General features: G+C 31.9%; 2 protein-coding genes across 2 annotated transcripts in view; both read left to right on the plus strand.

Annotated features, from left to right (window-relative positions):
* Window positions 1-23,064, plus strand: part of LOC133846884 (protein pangolin, isoforms A/H/I/S-like) — a 35,273-nt gene extending 12,209 nt beyond the window's left edge. Inside the window, 9 exon segments of the mRNA XM_062281595.1 lie at window positions 3,935-4,022; window positions 6,107-6,142; window positions 6,144-6,185; window positions 6,265-6,414; window positions 14,301-14,380; window positions 14,383-14,492; window positions 16,675-16,834; window positions 18,152-18,221; window positions 22,430-23,064. Coding sequence (XP_062137579.1) covers window positions 3,935-4,022; window positions 6,107-6,142; window positions 6,144-6,185; window positions 6,265-6,414; window positions 14,301-14,380; window positions 14,383-14,492; window positions 16,675-16,834; window positions 18,152-18,221; window positions 22,430-22,865 — 1,172 coding nt within the window. The 3' untranslated portion in view covers window positions 22,866-23,064.
* Window positions 23,065-24,084: 1,020 nt separating this feature from the next.
* LOC133846885 (protein pangolin, isoforms A/H/I/S-like) lies at window positions 24,085-24,555 on the plus strand. Its single transcript, XM_062281596.1, has one exon. It carries the CDS (start codon window positions 24,265-24,267, stop codon window positions 24,484-24,486), a length of 222 nt encoding a protein of 73 aa, XP_062137580.1. The 5' UTR covers window positions 24,085-24,264; the 3' UTR covers window positions 24,487-24,555.
* The last annotated feature ends 1,334 nt before the right edge of the window (window positions 24,556-25,889 follow it).

The raw sequence follows: 25,889 nt of genomic DNA on the forward strand, positions 1-25,889 counted from the left end.
TCGCAAAGGTGCCGATAGACCCTGTGTTATCGGGAATAAAAACATAAATTTTTAAATATATATTCAAAATCATTACATATAATATAAATAATTAATATTTACATAATATAAATAAATATTTATGAAATATTAAGTCCCAAATTGTGAACTTAAATCTAGGATACTATATTAAGTCAGCATTTTTACATATATTCAAAAGGATTGACTTTTTCACCCGCAAAGCTAAAGGCTAAATGCAAACAAATTATGAAATAATAATTGTGCATGATACGATTTTTATGTGTGAGTGTGTATGCCCGATTATGGCATCCTTTCATTCATTCTGCCAAATTTCCCTCATTGTGTGTATTTGATTGTCGTATTTTTATTCCTAGGGGTTGCGGTGGTTGGCCGTTTAAGGGCCTGTTAATGGTAATAGTCGGTTGCTTAATGGGAACCAGCGGCGTAAATAAAAGGCATACACTTAAGAGCTGCTGACGGATTACACGGCATTATAATCTATAACAATGCTAGCATTCTAATAATTGAATAACACAATAGAATCTCAGATAACTGCTTTATCTTTTGACGACCGGCCATTCATGAATCAAACATGTTTTTTAGATGCTGCAAAATGGTAGGAAGGTTTTTGGTATTTGTTTTGGTAGTCAAGTTGTCTAAATTATGTTTTAAAATAATTGCAAGACGAAGAAAAATTAAATGAATTTTACGGTAGATAGATATTATAACTTGTGTCAACAGAAAATAAATTTAATAGATAGAGGGAGGCATTTCCAAGGGGCATTATTATGATTCGTAATTTTCTACTTTATTGCCAACGATTCGATTAATTACACAATGAAAAGTCTCCGCTCACTCAAATCGAAACAAGTAGGAAAGCTACCGACTTAAAAACAGAGCGATTTTATGCTTTGAATATTGCAAATTAGTACACAAAAAAAAAAACGTATATATATAACTTATCAAATTCAACATTACTTGTTTTCCCTGATTCTATTTATTCACATAATAATAATTATCAAAAGCTATCAACAGTTTATGCGTAAGAGCTGAATAACTACTCTTCAGTTGAAATAGTAAACATCTTTGTTGTAATAATTAACTTCTCTATATTGGAAAATAAATGTATTTTGGCATATTATATTTCCGCTGCTGCAATAAAAACGCCTAATTGCTGAGCTATTAGTATTTTTAAAAGGGGCGTATTTTCTTTCTACACACTCGATTACAAGGTTGCAACCGTGTCGTGCGTGTTTTTCTGTTGTACTATACTTAAAACGAATAATCGGGTATAGGCTGTAGCAGCGGGTTGTCATCAACCCCCGTGACCCTAAGCAACCCAGGATCGAAATTGAGATCGCAATCGTCATCATCATGGGCATCGGCACATGCCTCTTTCAGATGCTCGTAATGATATGCGCAGCTTAAGTACGTTCAATACTCTAAAATGGATGCATTGACAAAAGAACAAAAAGAGATTGCGACAGAGAAAGAGGACAGACCGGTTTTCCTCGCTTTAAAGCAAATAAGCTTTAATAAGATATTTTTACAATAGACAGGGTTGACACTTTTGGCAATCGCGTACAACGGAATCATAACGAATATTTAATTCTCTTCCACAATTAATACAATTGAATATTTAATCAATAGACTTTTACTTATCAGTTTACAGCATAATAATTCTTCTAGAATTATTTATATATTATACCAATCATCAGAAAAATATTTAAGTATATAAGAATGTTTTATTCAAATTTAACTAAAATATTTATTATATATCTTCCACAATTAATACAATTGAATATTTAATCAATAGACTTTTACTTATCAGTTTACAGCATAATAATTCTTCTAGAATTATTTATATATTATACCAATCATTAGAAAAATATTTAAGTATAGAAGAATGTTTTATTCAAATGTAACAAAAATATTTATTGTTGCATGCTTGCAAATAACTATCTACTCAATAATCTTAAAAAAACTAAACCAAATTTGTTGTTTAAGCTGTGAAGCAAATTTTGGATAAAGGGTAGCGACAGTAGACATAAAATGAAAGATATCCGTATCACTAATTTGGCCAAACGCATTCAACTCGAAATCTAAAAAAAAGCCCCTAATGAATAAAAACATGTTGCACAACCACATAATAATGACATCCTTTTTACCGTCGCTAGATCCCTTTTTCCTTTTCGACCACACCACCACCCTCGGCATTCAATGCCACGTTGGCCCGCGGCTGATTGCTTTAGCAGGGACGGTCGTGGCCATAGCCCCTTTTTAATTTTGTGCTACGTGCATCTCTTATTTTTTGTATAAAACATTGGCTTAGTGTAATACAACTTTGAAATGACAACATTACTGAGAAATTCATTGTTACTGTAGACCACCAAAATAGTCAGAGACGCTGACTATCGTGGAGGAACAACAAGCTTTCAATTAAACTCTATTATGACATGTCAAGACAAATTGAAAATCCTTAAGTAATTATTTATATAAACAATTTTACAGAATCAATGATAATGACACGTTTATTTCAATAATGTTATGAGCATTGTTTGTATTAATTAAAAATATATATTTTAATACATATGGGTAATTCTCTGAGATATGTCACCATCTTTACAGTGACAAAAAAACAACCTGAAGCAATTTTAAAAATAAGAAAAGGTTATTTTTATAGCTCTAGATAAGTACTTTAATAAGAGCTGAGAATAGTTTTGGAATTATCTTTCTCTTTTGTTTTCTGTTCTGATAATTGAAACAAGTAAGAAAGCTACAGTCGAGTGTACTCGACTGTGAGATACCACTACCCATTTTGAATAAAAGAAACATATTTTGCGGTATTTTCTCAAAATATACCGAATATACTGCGCAAATACTAAAAATATACCAAATGGCATATTTGGTATATCGACATAGTACCGCATTCAAAATATACCATAGACGGTACAATATACCAGATTGTCAGCCAAAGCAACTCAGACCCTAGTAAGTAAGCGTTTTTGCCCATACAAAAGTATTTCTTTAATAACTTCGACAATTTTCAGATAAAATACCCGCTACCCATAGGGTAGAAGGGTATTATAACTTTGTGCCGGCAGGAAATGTATGTAACAGGTAGTAGGAGGCATCTCCGACCCTATAAAGTATATATATTCTTGATCAGTGTCAACAGCCGGGACGATATAGCTATGTCCGTCTGTGTGTCTGTCCGTCCGTCCGTATGAAACACTGGATCTCAGAGACTATAAGAGATAGAGCTATAATTTTTTTCGACAGCATTTGTTATGTTTGCACGCAGATCAAGTTTGTTTCAAATTTTTGCCACGCCCACTTCCGCCCCGCAAATCAAAAAATCGAATAACAAGCGTAATTTTAAAGCTAGAGTTGCGAATTGGTATATATAATAGTTACTGTAGTAGTTATTATTCCTGAAAATTTGGTTGCGATCAGATGAAAATTGTCGAAGTTATTAAAGAAATACTTTTGTATGGGCAAACACGCCTACTTATTAGGGTCTTAGTTGCTTTAGATGACAATCTGAAATATTGTGCCGTCTATGGTATATTTTGAATGCGGTACTATATCAATATACCAAATATACCATTTAATATATTTGTTTAGTATTTTTGCAGTATATTCGGTATATTTTGAGAAAAATACCGCAAAATATATTTCTTTTATTCAGAATGGGTTGCGGGTATCTCACAGTCGAGTACACTCGACTGTAGCTTTCTTACTTGTTTTTAATGGCACAGAGTTCCAAATCCTTATAAGTGATAGTGATACAGTCATAATAAGATTGAATTTAGTTTTCGATTTTTGCAACAGCGGGAATAGAAAAAATATATAGCCGGTTTGACAAACAAACGGAAATAATTTTTGTACTTATAACTAGAATTTTTAAATTATATGTGATATATATTTTCAGGTCTTGCTCGTCCTGCTTTATATCCATTTACTACGGGCCAATACCCATATCCGATGTTAAGTCCAGACATGTCTCAAGTTGCTTCTTGGTAAGTTTATTAACCCACAATATTCTTTTCGTAAGCCAACTATTCTTCCCGAATTTTATGATTTAATAATTTGTACATAAATGTTAGGTTTAAAGAACTGTTTATTACTACAAACATTTTTAAAATGATTAATATATAAAAGAAACAAAAGTCCTTAATATTTCTTATTTCGTCATACGCTATATATGTTTCAATTTTTTCCTCAATATGCTTGATATTAATACCTGCTAAACACAGAGAAGACTATGTTGTGCCTACAGAAAATATATGTAAGAGACAGAAAAGTCATCTCAATATGAGGATCAGCAGCAGACACCTAAACACTTTTTAAAGCTAGAGTACATATTTTTGGTGACAATCTACATTATATTTTACTCTTTGGTATATTTTGAATGTAGTATCATAGTATATCGATATACAAATGTTGAGTATTTTTGCGTACATTTGCTTTATTTCTGGAATAAGATCGCTCTATTTTCTTCAATTGAAAATGTGAATCGGGTAGCTTTCGTGTTTAATTATGAACACTAGGAGCAGAGGTAATTTAGCGGGGTAAAAGGGTATTTTAACTGTGTATTCGGGAAATATATGTAACAAACAGACATATATATTCTTAATCAGCGTTAACAGCCGGGACGCCATAGGCATATCCGTTTATTTGTATGTCCGTATGAAACATAATTTGGACAGCATCTGTTATTTTTGCACGCAAATAAAGTTTCATAAAATTTATTTAAGAAATAGTTTTATATGTCAAAAACATCAATCGAGGCTATTTGTTTTGACTGACAAGCTTGAATAAATTGAATTTAGCACTGTATTAATTTATTAAAAATAACATTCGGTATATTTGAGAAATTTTTAATTTAGTAAATTTTAAGAATAATACCGCACTGTTTTGCTTTTATGAAAAATGGGTAGCGGGTAGTCGAGCATACTTGACTGTAGATTTCTTGTTTGCATTTGTTTTGCTATGCGCCTCAAAATATATAATATAATGATATTTAAATACCTTCCCATTGAAAATACGAAGCGAACAATTTTATGTTATATAAAAAGAGTTTCTACCGAGCCCATAAAGTACTCGTATATATATTCCTGATCAGCATTACGAGGGCAGTCCGATAAGTACTTAGCCTCACCGCCCGATGGCGTCACTATCGCAAGAGAAATGTACTATCGTGAAGTACTTTCTCGTAGACGGCTACTGTCGAAACTTCAGCCGAATCGGACTCGTAGTTTTGTTTTGACGTGTGGTATCGTACGTGTCCGCGGATTTTAGAAAAATGGAGAAAAAGCAATATCGGTCTATGATTCGATTCTTGTTTTTGGAAGGGAAATCGCGCAGTGAAATCAAAGAGCGCTTGGAAGCTGTGCACGGTGACTCTTCTCCTTCTATGGCGACCGTCAAAAATTGGCTTAACGCGTTTGAACGTAGTCGCACGTTGGGTTTTCATGAGCCACGCCCTGGTGTCCCGAAAACGGCTGCCACGGAGGATAACGTGACAAAAATTCACGATCTCGTATTGAAGATGCGCGAGATAGCTGAGACAGTAGGTATCTCAAAAGACCGCGTGGGTCATATCCTGAATAAAATTTTAGGCATGAGAAAGCTGTCGGCGCGATGGGTGCCGCGTTTGTTCACTCCGGACAACAAATGCAACCGTTAGACCACTTCAGAGCAGTGGCCAAATTGGTCGAATTGGTCGGCTGCTACCACTAATCTTTTACCCTATGTTTAATAAGTAAAAACATTTTTAACATTATTTGTATTCATATTGTCGAGGCCACAAGCAGTTATTTGTGACTGGAAAGAAAGATTTGGTGCGAATTTGTTTTTATATTTTTGTCAAATATTTAATAAGATTCAAATAAAATGCCACGTAGTTGCTACTAAAAAAGAGAAAAGGGATAATAATAATTTCATATGCTGTACATATTAAAATTTTTTTGCTAATTGCTTGTTATTTTTCCTCTCACGAACTTTTACTTAGTGTGGTATTTTTTTTCGTTTATATAAATATATAATATTTGGTTTATTATTTTATACAATTTCTGACTTATTTTCAAACATTTATTTTCAGGCACACGCCGTCAGTGTACACAGCTTCTAGTTTTAGATCCTTATCCCTCTTCGTTGCCAATAAATACAACGCTATCGAGGTGACAATGCAATTAACTAAAATTAAATCTAAATAGTATATTTGCTAAATATCTAAGTTATAAATAATTATAATTACAGCGATTTCCCATTTCGGTTCTCACCAAGCCTTTTACCCTCTGTTCATGCGACTCCTCACCACGTTTTAAATTCACATCAATCAATTGTAACTTCTAGTTCGAAACAGGATGGCAGTATACAAGATAGTACAACGAACAACAGATTTTCAAGGTAAGAACAAATTATATATATGTATATATTAAATTAATTATCATTATTGTCGGTTTGCTATATATATATTCATATTTTCAAACTGATGGCGTGTTGCACGTAAACGGATTAAATAAAATTTTAATACTTTGAAAGGATATTTGACAAATTGATACTAAAAAGTTTGGAAAACTCAAAATTTAATATGTATGAGTGTCTTCAAAATCAAAACAATATTTAATATTCAGCTATTGAACATTTTTACAAATTTCTTAAGATACTGAGATCCATAATCTCATACTTTCACACTCGGTCATTAACACGACCATAATACTTGCGCAGTGGTTCATTAAGTGGGGACTTCTCGGACGCCATATTTAATTTACCCTGCTCCGCAGCCCACTTGAACCGCAACCCCCATACATACTTACGCATACACAAAATCTCGCACATGCCTAGTCAAACAAATATACACACATACATCACCTCACATACACATGTGCATTCATATATATTAAACATTCCCATTGGCCCTTTCAAAAACTATGCGTCTGCGCATTGAATTTCATCCCCTAACATGAATAGCATTGCCCCTTAATTTTAAAGCGATTTCACAAAAACGGTGGGTACGTGCGCATCTCACAACACTTAAATATGTTTGAACTATTATATCAGGGGCAAATCAGGTTAAGAACTACCGTCAATTATGACAATTCTCTTTAATTTTAAAGAAAGATCAAGTTTGGTTTAGAATTTAGCTACGCCTTTTTCGCCTTCGCTAACAAATTAATATTGAAGCAAACGTAGTTTTAAAGCTCGTAATAATACATTAATATTAATTAAACAATTTGATATACATATAAGCACTTACATTCGATCGGAGGGTCCGATAGGCAATGACTAAATAAATTCAGCAAATAAATATTACTAAAATCTATGCCTTTGATAAATACAAATGGTATACATATTAAGTAATTTCTAATAGTTCAACATCTTTTTATTTTTATTATTAGTAAAGTAACCACAATAATATCATATTGTCATATTGTGAATGACTGTGTGATTTCGCGAGCTTATACTATTTAAGTATGTATTATTTAGCAGTAAACATTAAATGGATTTGACCGTTAATCACTTACAGAACGCATGACCCAATGCTAGCAAGCTGAAATTTTAACATAAGATTTTTTGTGTTGTTATTTAAATTTTAGTTTATTATTATTATTTATTATGTATTTGGAATTTCCAAATTTTAAGTCGCCCCAGTCTTAGTGTCACGAAATGTCAATTACTCGGATTAAAATTCTACAATATGCCGTCAATGAAAATTTTAGTTCTCAAAAATAATTAAATTAAGTACGCAGCAGAAAAATTGCACATGTCCTTGAAGTCAGCGATAGTAATAACCCAATGGTAGCATGGTCGCTATGTGATCATATGGATTTGATATCAATCTATTAGATATATTTTTTTCTTGAGTTACTAAGTGAGGCATTTTTGCAAATATACGGGATTATAGTGCAATTTAAATATATTTATATAAAAATGTGCTGTTAGATAACAAACTTGTATTTTAAATTTGCCCTTCAATAGTACTGTGATAAAATTTGTTTTGGGAATCTTGTTCAATGGCCGTAAATGGTTCGAAGTTGCTCCCTAATAGTTGAATTAATTTAATGTAATTTTTTTAATTTAATATCTACAATTTTGTTGACAACAATATGCAGCTGCACAGACTTATTTGTTATGATGTTAGATCATCTTTGAAATTGTTTCATCGTAATAAAAATTATAAACACCAAATGGATCAGGCTGGTATATTTTCGGTATATTTTTAGGGATCAAGCTAATTAACGTGTTTTGCTTCAGATCTGCCGAAATTTAATTTCAAACAAGCCAAAAACTCATGTCATGCAAATGAAATTCAAACATACATATTAAAACAAATTTGATGTATTTTTTGGTCGTTGACCAAACATAAATTAATTGCAAATTAAACTGCCAAACACTTGGAAGCAAATTTAGTTACCCATTATATTAGATGAATTTGCTCAGAACGTTTACAAAAAGGTCCCACTATTTCAATTTCTTTACACAGATGGCGCCATTGTTGCACAACAGTTGCCGAACAGTTTATTGCACTGAACGATATGTTGATAGTTGAAGAATCAGGGTGCCTTTTTGGTGATTCCCTTAATAATAATTTAATTTTTTTAGATTTTGTACTTTTTAATGTTGTCCAAATATTTGTTATATACTTATATCTACCGCACATACGTTTATTGATTTACGATTACTGATATATGTTATATAAGGTTTATTCATTTTTATTTAAGTGTTGCGATAAAAGTCGTTCGGGTTGTATAATAACTTGGTTCCTGCCATAACAAGAAATCAATGTCAATTAATCTGATCACAAACAACTAATTTATCCATAATATCTATATTTTATCAAAAGCATAGAAAATTGGTAACCGGGTAGTTGGTACAAGTTATAATTACACATTGAACTTTCTGCTACTCCAAGTAAAAAATAAATCATTTATTCTCAGAGTAGAGAAATTAAAATGCGCTTACGCTCTCGACACGCAAGTTTTCTCTCTCATTTTAGACGCACGCCGGTTTTTTTTTGCATTTTCAGAGAGAACCATATTGAGCAGAGAGAGCGAGAGAGAGCGAAGAGTAGCGTAGGAATTATCGTGGCCAGACAACCACTGAAAATGGTTAACTTTGAAGCTACGAAAGTCGGAAGTAATTCGTCAAATTGTTGAGCTAGGCTGCGTATATCGTTGTTAGAAAATCAAATATTTCAATAAAATATCGAAAACTTGTCCGAAATGCAATAAGTTTTAAATAAAATGCGATATGCAACAATTAGCCGTTTCCGTCAACCCCCGTCAACCGCCAAGCACTGCGAGAAGCTTTTCAACGCGAAACACACAATCTAAACAACTTTTCTTTGCTATCAATGAAATTGGTACAAGTGTAATATATTAAATAATGTTTTTGCCTATAAAAAATGTGTATTTTTGTTTTGTGAATAATAATAGAAATTTAAATAACAATAAAAATGTAAAAAAAAAAAAATGTATATATGTATGTTTAGGTATATCTGTATTTAAGGAATGTATATTTGTGTATATATAGTATGTTTATATACATGTTTGCGCACATATTACATATGCATATGCATAAAGGTAATATTTTGATGTACTATACATACATACACAAATTTCCATTATTCTAAAATCATATTTTCAAAGCAATTGTGACAAAGGCAGGAGGCAAATATCTGGATAACATTTAACTAAAACGACTAGCATAACAGCATATGAGAGAGAGAGAGAGAATGTCAGACATACGGAGAGAATGATACTTCATGTGATTAACATACATGGTGAGAGCCTGCAACACCAAGTGCAAAAAAAAAGTTGTATGGTGCAGGTCAAGAATGAAAGAGAAAGTTTAAATTCTATTTACACATAAAAATGTTAGCTTTTCAAAAAGCATTTGTTCTATTTTGAACACTTATTTCATAAGCAAGTATTCCTTGAAAAAAAAAAAAATGTCTCCAAATAACTTCTCCAAACTCCATGTAGGCAAGAATTTTTATTTAATATTCAAGTAAGACCATGCACTGAAAACTAGAAAATATATAGAATTTTGGGTTACTTTCTGTTTTTGGTGGTTATATAGGAACATACATATATACAAACATACTGTAAAAAAAATTATTATATAATAATGAAATAATTAGATATAAATAAAACTATAATTTTTTTAAAATTTACAGTTTACAGTTAAAATTTACAGCTCAAAGCGGTCAAATAAATTGAATTTAGTGTTTCTTGAACTTATGTATAGGTAAAATGTAAGAAACTGTAAACAGTGAAATAACCTGTTAAACTGCAAGTCACGCGAAAATTCCTTTCCAAGTAGTTAATATTAAATATTAGCGTACATAAACACTGTAGCTGTTATGGATAAGGACTGCATTAATGATCCTGTAAAATTACATTCCCTTGATTATACGGAACTGATTTCAAAACAAAATATAAATATTATAACTGAAAATAAGATTCCAGAAGAGGTTTTAATTGAATCTGGTTCCCAATCCCCATCAGTTTCACAACAACAAAAGCATAGTCAAACAGTCATTAGCGAATTGGATAATCACTACAATAAATCAGAGAATGAATGCGTTAAAAATGCAAATTCGATTATTATGGAGCAAATATTCAATAATCCATTGATTAATAATGCAACGAGTTTGACATTGAAGTCTGAAAATATATTACGTCAACAACAGTATCGTGAATTATTTCAGCAGTGGTCGAAACTGGACGTGGACCTGACACGTGGGCAATCCTCGTGGAATCACAATCGTGATACATTATTGACTCGTATTTACAGCAATAATTGCTCTTCACAACCACAACATCAAAATTTATTAGCAACTCAGTTGATGTATGCACAATTTCTGCAGCAACCGCAACAACAACACCATGAAGTGATGGGAAGAGATCTTAGGTTTCATTTGTTTGAGTTCCCTGGATTGGAAAAAACGTCAATAGAAACTGAATCGTCATCATCATCGTCGAAAATTACGCAGGACAACAACAATAACTTTAGAACTCTTAGTGATATTGCTGCTGACGATAGCCTTCAAAGTGATCGAAAAGAAGAGAACATTAATCATATCCTCGATGATCAGAGAGAAAAGTATTCGAAAAGTCCAATAGGAAAACAAACGTACATTGACTCCAGGAGTAACTTTTTCGGGAGCAAAAGAACATCCTTTTGATATTAAGAAGGGCTTGGAAAAGTGGGCATTGCTTTGCAAAAATTTCAATTAAATCTAAGCGCGTCCCGACAAGCATTTAGGTCCCCGTACGATGCTAACGATCATGACGTTGACGATGAACAACGAAAATTACAAGATTCAAGCACAGCACTTGAACTTACTGTCCAAATGCAATTAAAGAGTAATCGAAAAAATTGATAATATGATATTGCAAGTGCGAAGGCTTTATCAGCAGTGGAGCAGCGCAGAACTTTACTATATACGAAGCTTGCAACGTCTTGGACTTTCACCAGATATTGAAAATGGTTCCTGCTATGTAGATCGAGCAAACCCACGTCAGCTTACACATGATACGATGGCACTAGCAGCAATTGCTCTATCTGCTGAATGTGATAGACGGGAAGTGAAGCACGAAAATTTTTGGAATCCGTCGGAATCCCACACGCAAGATCCTGATATACATTCACGCAGCTTGCACGACATTGAAAATATCATACTGGCACAAGCCGCAACGGTGCTCAATCAAAAAACCTCTTGCAATGATCAAGGTGAAAATACTGATAGTAATAGCGATGAAGAGGCGACGCCTCTGTGTATTTGGCATCCTAGCTCAATATCTGATCAACGCTCAGAACCAATTCAACTTGGCTGCAGTACTGCTGCGGAAATTGTGTTGGAATTCGCATCAAAATCTCGATTGCAGAATACCATGATAAGTGAAACAAATGCTCCTGTTCAAAATCCAAAAGATGGCATGACAAAGAATTGTCCGGTTTTAAACTTATCGCCAATAACTGCTCATGCACTTAAACCAGAAAACATTGTTCCTTGTATTAGCGATCCCAGTTACTTGGTGGACATTCAGTTCCCTCCAACGCCATCGACGCCACCGACCAGTAGTAACAGTAGTTGCTCAACGGGTCCGCTTGGTGCATCTTCTACTTCAAACAACAGTGGATATCATAATCGCCGGAAATCGCGATTTGCGCGTCGCATTGATATACCTGCAACATTATTACCAAATATCAGCGCAACGAATAATAAGAAGGTATTTCAAGACGTGGTCGTTTCAATTGCCAATCTGCCGGTGTGTTCAAAAACTTCAGCCGCTACTCGAACAACCATCGCCACTTCCTCCTCAACAGTAGCAACTGTATCTACATTTCAAGACCGCACGCTTTCTAATGTGTTAAAGACTCAATATAACTCCTTGACGACGGCCAATGAGAGTAAAATTACAAATGGAAATACTCCAGCTGGAATTGGTACTACTAAAGCCGGTGCTCCTAGCAATAATTGTGAAGGTATCACTGTATTTGACGTCCCTTACGATTTGAGCATTGGAAGCCGTCTACAAAAAATGTAATTAAAAAGTAAAATAAAAGTTTTATGTTTGGGGTACCGAAAGCTAAAGCATTATTTTTAACAAACAAAAAAAAAGTTAGAAAGCCACAGTCGAGTTTGCTCGATTTTGAGATACCCTCTACCCAACTTCAACCAATAAAATATTGAAATATACCAAAAGCTATATTTTGATATTGCAAATATAAATTCAAATTATACCAAACACCAAATTAAGAACTGACAGCAACAGCCGATTTTTGACATATAAAATTATTTCTTCAACACCTTATAAGATTTTTATCGGATCGCAACAAATCAATCATTAAAACTAACTATGTTTATTATTGGATTAACAATCTTGTATAAAACTTTCGAATTACGTTTTCTTTTCGATATTTTGTTCAGTTTACGGGGGCAAGGGTGGTGGTCGTGGCAAAAATATGAATCTACAAATTTCATCTGCGTGCAACAATAACAACTCCTATACAATAAAATTGTACCTATACGGGCAGACGGCAAAACAGGCAGACTGACTGATATGTCTATAGTATATCGTCTCGGCTGTTCACGTTGATCAAGAATATCAGGAATGTCACAAAATCGGAAATTCCGCCTCAATTCCTCGGTGACATAGTTCATTTCGCAGAAAAATTTTGAGCGGAATGATTCCGCTATCAATCAGCTATCAATCGCTTGCGTTAAGTAATGCCACTTATTTGATTGAGATTGAGTTAAGGTCAGCGACCAGATTTTCTAATCTGAAATTAATGTGGTATATCGATATAGTGGCACATTCAAAATGTACCATAGACGACACAATATACCAGATTGAAAACCAAAGCTACTAAGACCCCCAGTAAGTAGGCATTTTGCCCATCCAAAAGTATTTCTTTAATAACTTCCACAATTTTTATCTGATCGCAACCAAATTTTCAGAAATCATAACTACTATAGTTGTTATTGTATATACCAATTCGCAGCTATAGCTTTAAAATTACACTTGCTATTCGATTTTTGATTTGCGGGGCGGAAGGGGTGTGGCAAAAATTTGAAACAAACTTGATCTGCGAGCAAACATAACAAATCCTGTCGAAAATATATTGTAGCTCTATCTCTTATAGTCTCTGAGATCCAGTGTCTCATACACACGGATGGACAGACGGTCATGGCTAGATCGTCTCGGCTGTTGACGCTGATCAATAATATATGTATATACTTTATAGGGTCGGAGATGCCTCCCTCTACCTGTTACATAAATTTCCTGCCGGCACAAAGTTATAATACCCTTCTACCCTATGGGTAGCGGATATAATGAACGCCTTTGGATAGAAAACGATAAAAGTGGAATTGCTGTCAGCGGAATCAATTCTGCTAGCGATTTCTGTAGCCTCCTAATCTATGAGTAGCGAGTATATAAAGTGATTTGCATATTACCATCTTGGGCTTTGTTATTACTATTACCTTAATGTTGCTATCGAATAAAAACTTGAGAGTTATCCCATAAACTATGCAGAATGCGATGACTGTTTTTGCGGGTACTATTTAATGTAATAAACTATTTATATATACCAATAATATACCAATAATAATTTTCTTTAACATTCTTTCTTAATTTTTAGTCAATTTTAAAATGATTTTTCTTATGATTTTGAAGATTAATTGTGATACAGTTTATTATTATTTATTATTATTTCATCTTATATTTTATTTATTATTTGGAGACCTTATTTTACTAATGTATTATTTCTAAATTTTGCAGAAACTTGGATACCAAAACCTCATCAAATTCGCAGTCAAATGACTGTAAAGATAGTTCGAATGATAAGAAGAAACCACATATTAAAAACCTTTAAATGCATTTATGCTCTACATGAAAGAGATGCGTGCCAAAGTAGTTGCCGAATGTACACTGAAAGAGTCAGCAGCAATCAATCAGATTTTAGGAAGACGGGTAAGTTATTTAACAAAGAACAACAAAAATAAAATATAAATTTCACAACTCAGCTGCAGTATTAAGTATTTTTGAAAGGTTGTACCAAAATAACAATCTGCCTTTAAGTTTTCAGAGTTTTATCATTTCGACTCACAACCGGATATAAAAGAATAAATAATAGGAATTTATTTTATAAATAACAAAGTAACGTAATTGACACACTGACTGACTTATATATATATATATATATATATTGTTATATATATATATATATATATATATATATATATATACATTTTCTTTATATATATAATAGATACACTGTAAGAGTGGCATATACTCGATAAAGTATACAATAAATCTAAAAATTAACTGATTCCAACATTAATGATGCATTTTTGTAGTGGCACGAACTGTCCCGCGAAGAACAAAGCAAATATTACGAAAAGGCGCGCCAAGAGCGTCAATTGCATATGGAGTTGTATCCGGGGTGGAGCGCACGAGATAACTACGGTTACGTGTCAAAAAGAAAAAGCGTAAAAAGACAGATCGACTGCGGATTCGGGAGGTATTGCACAAAATTGTCGAATTTGTAACACTTTTTCTCTCTATATTTCTTATTTTATTCTTTAAACAACTGCATTCAATTTTTATTTTTCCTTGTGTTCGATTTTGTTAAAAAATCTTTCATTGAAAAACACATTGCATATTTTTACATACGACACATAGAACTAACAATAACACACACAGCACACACATTTCACATCAGCTACTAATCCACCAAAATAACAACAATTTGAACTAATAACATTTAAATAATTCAAGTAACACTTATCAATGTAATTTGTGTAAATACTTAGAATAAATTTTATTCTCGTACCGTACCTAATATTATATTATTTATCAAAAATTGCATTAAAATCATATTAAAATAACATCAACAACCGCAACAAACTTTTGAACATTAAATTCGAAGTGTTAGAAAAGGAGATTGTATGATTCTCACATTTAGCATACATTATTTATTTACAGCTTGCACCTATAACATGCAGAAATTAGAAGTGTATTATTAACTGCAATAGAAAATTGATTATAGTGTCATATTGAAAAGATTTCGAATTTCATTTTTAACGTATATTATTTTACTGATAAAATAGTTCTAAAAAAATAGAAAGTGTTTCAAAAGAGTTATAATTTTCTTTACAATGATGTCTGGCAGACCTTAAAATTAAGTTTTATTTAGTAGGATTGAAGTTCAAAATTAATAAATTTATTGACAAAATTTTCTGTTTTCTTAAACAATTTTGTTATTTTAACTGTTGTATTCTCGGTTAAAAGGTATGTCTTAGATTTTTTAGATTTACACTTGGCGTTCAATTCTACGTTGATTAGAATTCCCTCTTCGTATGCTCCTTGTCCGTAGAAAAAGTTTTCGGACTAAAAATTTGATCAGGGTTTGTCCTCTGAAGTAATAGGTGTACAGAAATTATTGGCAACATAATACACTTACGATAACACGAATACAAAAAATATTTCTTTACGTTAAAATTGGCGATCAATGTCTAGAAATGAGGAAAAAATATAAAAAGATAATATCGTTTTATTTAATGCTTTCATTTCCATAGTTTTTGAGTATAAGAATTAAAACAACACAAAATATATATACGAACTTAGAAATCTCTAAACATGTGAACTTTCAATTGGCTAATGCATGCACCCGAAACCGTCTATAAGATCGATCAGTCAAAGCTTTTCCATAATATGTATCTACGCAGAATATCATCTAATTATAATCGAACGTGTTCTCGTGATATTTTCGTTGACAGGACTTTAACCTTTTGGCGTTATTATTATACATATTTAAATAATGTATTTATTTTTATCTAATATTATATTGCCTTACTTTAAAAAAAAAAAAATTTATTTGCGCATAACGCAATATACTCTACCTTAATATATACAATAATACTTATATATAATACTTATAATAAAGGTATATTTAATATTGCGATATGCGCAAATTTTTTTACATATACAACTTATAATAATATAAAATATATAATAATTAAATCAATCGCCTCGACTTAAATTAAAATAATCAATCCACATCGATTGTACTGAATACAAATACTACTATTACCTACAATTCTCAATTTTTGCGACACCTTCGCAATCGCAAATGACCATCTCACAACCCCAGTGGCATGCATTGGGGCGTGAGGAGCAGGCTAAATATTACGAGTTGGCTCGACGGGAACGCCAACTGCACATGCAAATGTATCCCGATTGGAGTTCACGCACGAACACCACACGCGGAAAGAAGCGGAAGCGGAAGCCAGAGGCAAGCAACGACGGAGGAGGTTAGATTTACTTTATTAAACTCTCTTGTACGATACATATGTACTATATCAATTATTCAATTAAAAATCAATTATATAAACCTTAATAATATGTATGTCATCAATTTGTGTTGACACAAAATTGAAAAGAGCTTCGAAATTAGTCAACCAAAAAAAGTCACATCACGCACTATTTAATATGTATGTATAAAAAATAACTACAATATATAGACGTTGCAGCATAGGCTTTAAAATTGAAGGCAGGTTGAGTGATGTTAAATAGATTTTAAGAATAAATCGGAAAATAATACAATAAATGAATACTATTTTGACCAACAAAAAAATAGTAGATATGGTAACTTATACATTTCGACAAATAAAGACAATTTGACATTGTCTAAAATATTGTTTATAATTTATTTCACTAAGTGCGGTAAACTAATCTTCCAACTTCTTCACCCATTCACCGGATTATGTGTTTTCTTTGTCTGAGTCTCCATAAACGCAATGTAAATTTAAAAACAAAACGCTGCACCGTTAGTATATATAAAATTGTCCCAGTTGCCTATATTATTTTGCATATATATAATGCTATTTATATATATATACACACGTGCTAGAAAAACTACAAAATGTGTGCAGATTGAAAACTTGAAATATCATGATTATTATATATACATATACATATATATAAGGCATTATATATATTCAAAATATATAGCCTTTCTTCATACCCATTTATTGCATGCATATTTATGTTTTATATTTATTATATTATTTATTTACATCCAATTTCGTCAAAATCACAGTTTTTATTCTTACACAATTAGATATATGTACCAATAATCCAGACCTTGCATAATTGACGTTTTTAAATTACAATCTTATTGTTCAGGGTATTCATTTTATGACATTTTAATAATAGCTTTGAATGGGATAGCAGGATTTTGAATATTATTTAAATTCTGATTATAGACATAGCTTCAATCCAGCGTGAACCGTTAAGTATATTTGTATGTACATATATTAGTTTATTATTATTAAGTTCATTATTCAAGGGTAAGATATACATATTGCCTTTTATTTATCGTCAGTCAAAAATATAGTATGCTGGTATCATAAAACTTGTACTACGTAGTTCACTTCCATTTTATTTTATTTTTTAGTTTTTGTTTTGTTGTAATGAATGCTTTGAATATTTTCTAACAAACTAACAAAAGTTGCAAATAAATTATTAATTTGTAATCATAAAATTTAAAAAATACAATATAATACTTAATTATAACTGTTCAACTATCGTTATCAAACAAAAACAACTACAAAAAAATTTCTTCTTAGGTAACAATATGAAAAAGTGTCGAGCTCGATTTGGTCTGGATCAGCAAAATCAATGGTGCAAGCCCTGCAGGTAGGTATTTCGCCTAAAATACATATACTTCATTACCCACATACATAAAAGCTATAATACGCACAAAAACATTTACGTATGGTTATACAAACGTGCTTGAAAAACTACAAAATGCGTGAAGATTACCTTATGCAAATTGATTCCCTTATATTTTATATTTTAGTCAATTCGAAAACATAAAGTTAAACTAAAGGTATACAGTCCTTGCAAAATTTATTTGAATTAACTTGTATTATTTTTTATGATAAATGCATAAATATATATGTTAAATATATTGAATTTTCAATATATGGAAACCAGCTATCTTGCAGGCGAACATGGTCGAATGAATAATAACCTATTAATAATATGCGTGATTAAATTGCATACATTGCAGGTCGATTGGTGCAAAAAAAACTTATCATTAAACCAAACTATAATTTTTGAACTGCGAACTGTAGGGTTTTCTTTGAGTGCTTTGAACTTTATGAATAAATATCGAGTTTGTGACATTTATTTCTTACACAATTATGTAAAAACACACGTATAAAAACTTAAACTTTTGTTTCGTGGCGCCTACGTTATTTTCGCAGATGAGTCCGATGTACCTGTCAATGTATTTTTGAATGTAGGATTTCATTAAAGTTTCAGTAATTAGTGATGATAATAGATTAATAACATAAGGCCAATGAATTAAATTTTCACGTATTCCTAATTTTTCAAACCTGCACTCATATAAACAATTAGTACATTCAAATGAATACATGCATATTCATTTGCATACATATATATATACATATATACATATACATATACGTATACATATACATATACATATACATATACATATACATATACATATACATATACATATACATATACATATACATATACATATACATATACATATACATATACATATACATATACATATACATATACATATACATATACATATACATATACATATACATATACATATACATATACATATACATATACATATACATATACATATACATATACATATACATATACATATACATATACATATACATATACATATACATATACATATACATATACATATACATATACATATACATATACATATACATATACATATACATATACATATACATATACATATACATATACATATACATATACATATACATATACATATATACATATACGTAAACACTTTGCCCTCGCTTAACACGGGGTTACGTTCCTAGAAATCTTCGTGTTACACGAAATAGTGTTAAGCGAAACATGGATTCAGTACAAAATATGGGGTTACGTTCGCAAAATTCAAAATTGGCAGCAAACAAATTTTTATGTTGTTCAAATTTGGTCTGTTTTTATTAAAGTTTCATACATATTTTTCAAAATTAACCAAAAGTTATTATGCATATGCCTTTAATAAATGCATGACATTCATATTTTCAAAATTAAAGTTTGGTATTAAATTAAACAAGTAAGAAAGTTACAGTCGAGTGTTCGTGCTAAAAGAGTCCGTGTTAAGCGAGGGCCAAGTGGATATGTATATGTACGAGGGCCAACATATACATCTACATCTACATCTATATCTACATCTACATCTACATCTACATAGACATATACAAATGAATATTTTGTTGCATGTTGACAATAGGTGCTATATATATATGTCATCAAAATTACTAAGTTCATTGATGAACAGTTGATATTCAGTTATTAAAATTAAAAATGGCATAATTTTTTTTATTTGGTTTACTACTTTGCTTATTTTTAAATGGTTTTAGCGAGAAAATTAAGGAAAGTACGTACGACTAGCGCAAGTTTCGAAATTTATTTTCACGATAATATTCCAAGTTATGCTATTATTTTATTCGTCAATTTTCCCGCTAAAAAAATAAAATAAACGACTAAATATATGATACCAATACTCTTTGAAAGACTTTCCACCTTATCAATTTTTATTAGATATTTATAAACAAAACAAATTTTAAAAAGTGGTGCTATTCTTAATTTCGTAAATAGTTCAAGACCTCCCATAATTCTTATTTTTCAAAATCACCATATGATTTATACGGCGAATTATGATTTTGCATTGTATTAGCATTCATATGTAAACCTCTCGACTTCCTTCAATTTATCTAATGGTAATCTCGCTTATAAATGCAATTACATTACAAACATTTCATTAGTTGAAATTACGTTTAACATATTTCGGGAACAATTTTGAGAATTTGCGGGCATGAGAAATAAATAGAAAATTGTCACGACTAAAAAAGGTCGACCATACACCAAACTTTAAACAACAACAAGCAATAATATAAGTTCGTCAATGTGAAATATTTTCCATAATGAAGTATAAAGTATAATAATCAAGCTCTAAGGATCAGCGATTAATTTGAAGGTTTTTCATACACTTGTGGATAAATTCTGGGTTTTCTTAAAAAATAATATCTCTTATGCGATGTAGGCATACTAACATTTTAAATAGATTCAATCGATTGTGCTCGTCTGAAAGATATCTGCTGCCCTATGACAGCAAACTAATGGAACAGCTGTATTATAGTTCAAATAAACAATACCCATATATCCCACATATATTAAATTAAGTAAAAAAGCTACATTGGAGTGTGCTCAACTTTCATATGCCCGCTCCCCTTTTTGAATAAAAGCAAAATATTGAGGTATAAATAAATAAATTCTACCGAGTTAATATACCGCAAAAATAATAAAAATAGTAGAAATAAAACCAAAGAATATTTTATATATGGGTTTGTACAAAGAATCGTGACTCTAGCTTTAAAATTCCACTTGCTATTCAAATTTTATTTTATTACCTGTGGAAGTGGGCGTTTCAAATATCTAAAGCCAATTTGAACAGCGTGCAACTATAACAAGTGTTGTAATATTCGACACTATGTATTAATTGTACATTGATAAAGAGGGATAATACATTGGATATTATATTTGACATTGATAGCGGATGGTCAAATCTAAAGCGATACTATAGGTGTCAATATCTGATATAAAACCAGGTTACTTGTGCAACTTTATGACAAATTTCGATAAATACAATGCTGTTTTCCTTACGATTTTTATATACAAAATAATTGTTTAAAATAAAGTTCATATTTTTCAATTATAAATGTATACACAATGTATCACAATACTAATTTTAAACAAATACGAAAGTTACAAAATTAATAATTGTGCGATGGCCGCTAACCATTTTTCAATTCAATGACGTGATGCTGGGAACATTTTAAGAATATTTGAAATTGTTACAAACTTAGAGTGAAAAGTTAAGATTTAAAATTTTAAAGGAGACTGATTTTAGAGTAATTATTGTTATTTAAATTTTCATTTGATGACATGCGGTTGGAGCGAACAATCACCAAAGTTATGCAAGCAAGCATTGCAAAAAGCTTTTAATGAATTTTGACGACAAAGTCACTTTTTCACTCAGTTACTTATCATGGTAGTAATTGTTTCAAATTCGAATAAATAATGGCTAATGAGTTGCTGTTACCTTCCTTCTTTGAGTAGGCGGTATACACAGACAACACATTTCACTGTACAAATCGAGTATGATTAAAATTTAAAATGTAATATTAATCTTTAGGTTGATTACAACACAATTAGTAATATCTTATTATTACTGTTATTTTTTGTGTTTTTAGTTCAAGAGTTCAATAGATTTTATAATATAGAGTAACTCTAAACGTATTTTTTAATGTTGGGCTGTCACACATTAATTATGGTTGTTTTAATATGTTCAGACTTCGGACATTTTTTTAAGCTCTATTCCTATTCGAGTTATTAACAATGATTGGGCACTACTCCCGTGGTCCCGTCGTATTTTTATTTTTGCTTATGCTATATTTAATATTTATTAGACTATTAATGATTCTGAACCCAAAATTTATATTGCAAACTTGGGGTTTTATCAACAACAACGTTAGTGGCATAATGGGGGCTCAGGTATAAACAGCTTAGGTTTGGCTATTAATGGCGTTTTAAAATCTACAGGTTGTAGGCATTTATGATAGAATTTATTTAGATTTGATAGATCCCCACACATACTCACAGACAATGTTTCTATATTTGAGATTACAATATCAAAGGATAATTTTAAGTATTATCGTTTTTTCTAATGCTATACCAAATATATATTGGACTATTAAATTATCCTATAAAATGTATATTGCCCACTTGCGATTTTCCCTCAGTCCAAGTATGAGCTTGGGCGCCATTTCATCAGTGTCCAACAACAACGCTAGCGGCATTGTCGGGGGCTCAGGTGTTAATAGCATAAGTGTCGGCATGCTTACGACCGGCATAGTTGGTGTAGGAGGCACAGTGATGTTACCAAACTCCTCGTCGAGCTCTTCGTCCTCATCAACATCTTCATCGCTAGCACAAACACACTTACAAATACTGGCCAATAGCAATGGAAATGGATCAACAATATCTACTATTAATGGAAACACACAACATGCACAGCAGACCGTTATTGGTTCCATTCTTGGTAGTAGTAACAATGGAGGTGGAATAGTTGCGACCACAGCAAGTATTCAACAGTTATCCCCAAGCACCTCCAACTTACGTCAACTTGTAAAGATTGGATATGATGACGTTGAAATGAGCAGGCAAATTCCAGGATAACATCAATTAAAACTGAACTGCTTGGTACACTCGACCTTCGAGCTTCTGCTCTTCAAAAATCAGTAAATAAATTACAATTACATATTTAAGTCAGTGTATACCAATTTGCTATCAAATAATATTTTCAAATAATAAAAAGAAAATAGCTCTTTCAATAAATAGCTTACCCCATATTAGCATATTTTTCACTAACATTTTTATTTTTGTATTAAAGATAATATCTTTAAAAATGAATTTGGAATTTTTTGGGCAATGACCAATTGACTTATAATTGTGGAAATTTAAAAAATCCAATATGTTTCAATATATCTTTTAAAGTTAATTTGTTACTGACAATTTTGCTAATATGGCATAAAACAAACGAACTTAGGAAATATCTCTTAAAAGTCTACATTTGTATGTATGTATGTGCATACTTAAACTGTACATATAAAAGGAAACATATTATATTTATTCCTAATTAAAAATTAAATACATTTAAAAATTGAGATATATACCATGATAGCTATTTTGTAAGAGCTATTTATTAATGTTCTTATTGTTGCTGTTGTTGCTGTTTGCTTTTTGATTTGAATATGTGACCATCTTTAGTTTTACAAAACCATATTTAAATATGTATATTGTAAATATTGCGTCAATATATTGCTTTATTTCTCGATAACATAATAATGAAGTCTTGAATTGCAATAGACAACATAAAGTCAATATGAAATTGAGTTTTAATTAATATTTTACTTACAGTTATTTATTGTTTTATGAATAGCTTTCTATCTAATTGAGTTGTTCCAATCGTGTTCAAAAATTTGTTTTTGTTACTCTTCTGCATTCCGTTTATTGTTTCCTTTGCTTTATCTGTTCATAATCCTGTACCTTTTTTATCATTGAAACATTTTAAAGAGTCTTAACTCTCAGTAAGCACGTTATTGATATGAAATTTTTATATATTTACACTGTTAGGTTAATTTTACAATAAAACTAATCACTACCAATTGAATGTTGTCTCAAGAATTATTTAGCGGATTTAATTTCAATTATTGTTCTATTAAATGAAAGATATTTCTATTTGTTCTTCTTTATAAAAAATACCCATGATATGTAATGACTTATCGGCATAAATAATTTTACATAAGCATAAGATAGAAGAATTTAAAGATTTTTTTTTTTTTGTTTTAGTTTGCACGGTCAATATGTATTTTAAAAATTATTCTTTTATATATGATATTTGTTACTTTGTAGTGATGGGTCCTTGCACCCTGTGCATGATTTATACAAATTATAATCATGTACTATATTACGGAATGTTTATGTATTTTGGTATTTAGGTTGTGCATGATTCAATTAATAAATGTGGCTAATAATTTTTTTATTTACTTAGGCGTAAAAGAAGTGCATCAGATACATGGAGGCGTTGAACGGAAGCGGGAGACAGGATGATGGTAGTTGTATGGATGATATTGGCAACATGAGTCAACTGAGCGATGAGGACGACGACGACGATGATGACGCTGATCTAGCTGGTGCCAGTGGGGAAGCGGCGATGAGACGGAAACCAATAAAATGGCAGATACTGAGGATACAGAAGAGTCAACAAATCAGTCAATGTCAAGTCCAGGTTGCCTGAGTGGCTTGTCGAGCTTACAAAGCTCAACGACGACGAGCCTTGCCAGTCCTCTGAATATGAATATGTTAACTAGTCCAGCAACACCACAGACGCTGGCTACAGTTAGTATGCTTTCACTTGCAGTCAATGCTGAGCAGTCGACTGCTACGAATACTCAGCAAACGAAAGGATGTGGATCGTCGAGTAGCGTTTCAACAAGTATCATAATTAACACGCCAAATACCTCAAGTGCCTCATCGGCAGCGACCTCGTCGTCGGGACTCGGAAACGGAATGGGAACCAGTATAGCACCGACGACAACATCAGCTAATGAGAGGGCCACGATGCTTGGCACTCGTTTCAGTCATTTAGGTATGGGCTTAAGTCTGTCTACGGAAAAATCTTTCAATCAAACGTCTATCATTTTAACACGAGCTCGTGCACGGATACCAGCATCAGCTTAAGTAAAAGCCACAGCCTCTCTACCTCTTTGGCAACAAATGGATTTAACACTTATAACGCGCCTGTTAACGCAACGACGTCAGGCAGTAAGGTAGTAACCTCAAGCTCAACATCGTTAACTCCCTTACCAACAACTTCATCATCATTACATCGCAATCCAATTGGTGCTAATCCGCACGACATTAACAATCCTTTGAGCATCAATCAACTGACAAAGAGACGAGACGATCACAATATTGTGTTAAATGACGTGGCTAATTACGATTCTCAATCGACAGCAGCATCGATAGCATCACTTCGTCATAGTCCGTATATGAATCCTCACGCAGCGCATCCTCATCATTCGCTATTCAACAGCAGTTTTACACAGCACTTTCAGCAACAATTAAGTAATCATCTCGCAGCAACCAGCAACAGTACTGTCAACGGGATCGGAATCGGACTCCAAACAGCTGTACTTCCAATTGATACCCCCACCTTGACTATAAAACGTCGCAATACATCTGATACTCCATCCACAGCATCTGGCAATGCTGCTGCGACAACCAGTACCTCGGATACTGGAGCCATTAGCGTCTCATAGCAGTTTTGTGATTTAATTGATGTTTCAACATATAAATATCAATGTATTTCAACAAAACAATCACCCACAATAAACGTGCAATAAGAAGCGTTATTTGCCATTTTCTCACTATTGCCATTAAAAAATATACTATTTAAATTGCGGCCATTATTAAAAAGTGCCAAAAACAAGAAAGTACTGTAATCATAATTATGAGTATCATGTGTACCAAAATATATATATTAATCATTAATTGATTAATTCTATATTGTAGTGTACACTAGTCGTCTCCCATAACAAGGATTGCAGATATATTCAGAGTTCACGAAATAAGGTTACATCATACAAGAGCATCTCAAATGGATATTTGGATTTTGTGGTGTAATTTTATAATGGGTAA

Source organism: Drosophila sulfurigaster, chromosome 4 (genome assembly GCF_023558435.1).
Source record: "Drosophila sulfurigaster albostrigata strain 15112-1811.04 chromosome 4, ASM2355843v2, whole genome shotgun sequence".
Taxonomy (NCBI): domain Eukaryota; kingdom Metazoa; phylum Arthropoda; class Insecta; order Diptera; family Drosophilidae; genus Drosophila; species Drosophila sulfurigaster.

What these genes read in the sequence shown, in the direction of transcription:
- LOC133846885 (XM_062281596.1), top strand. Translation starts at nt 24,265, where the DNA reads ATGGAGGCGTTGAACGGAAGCGGGAGACAGGATGATGGTAGTTGTATG.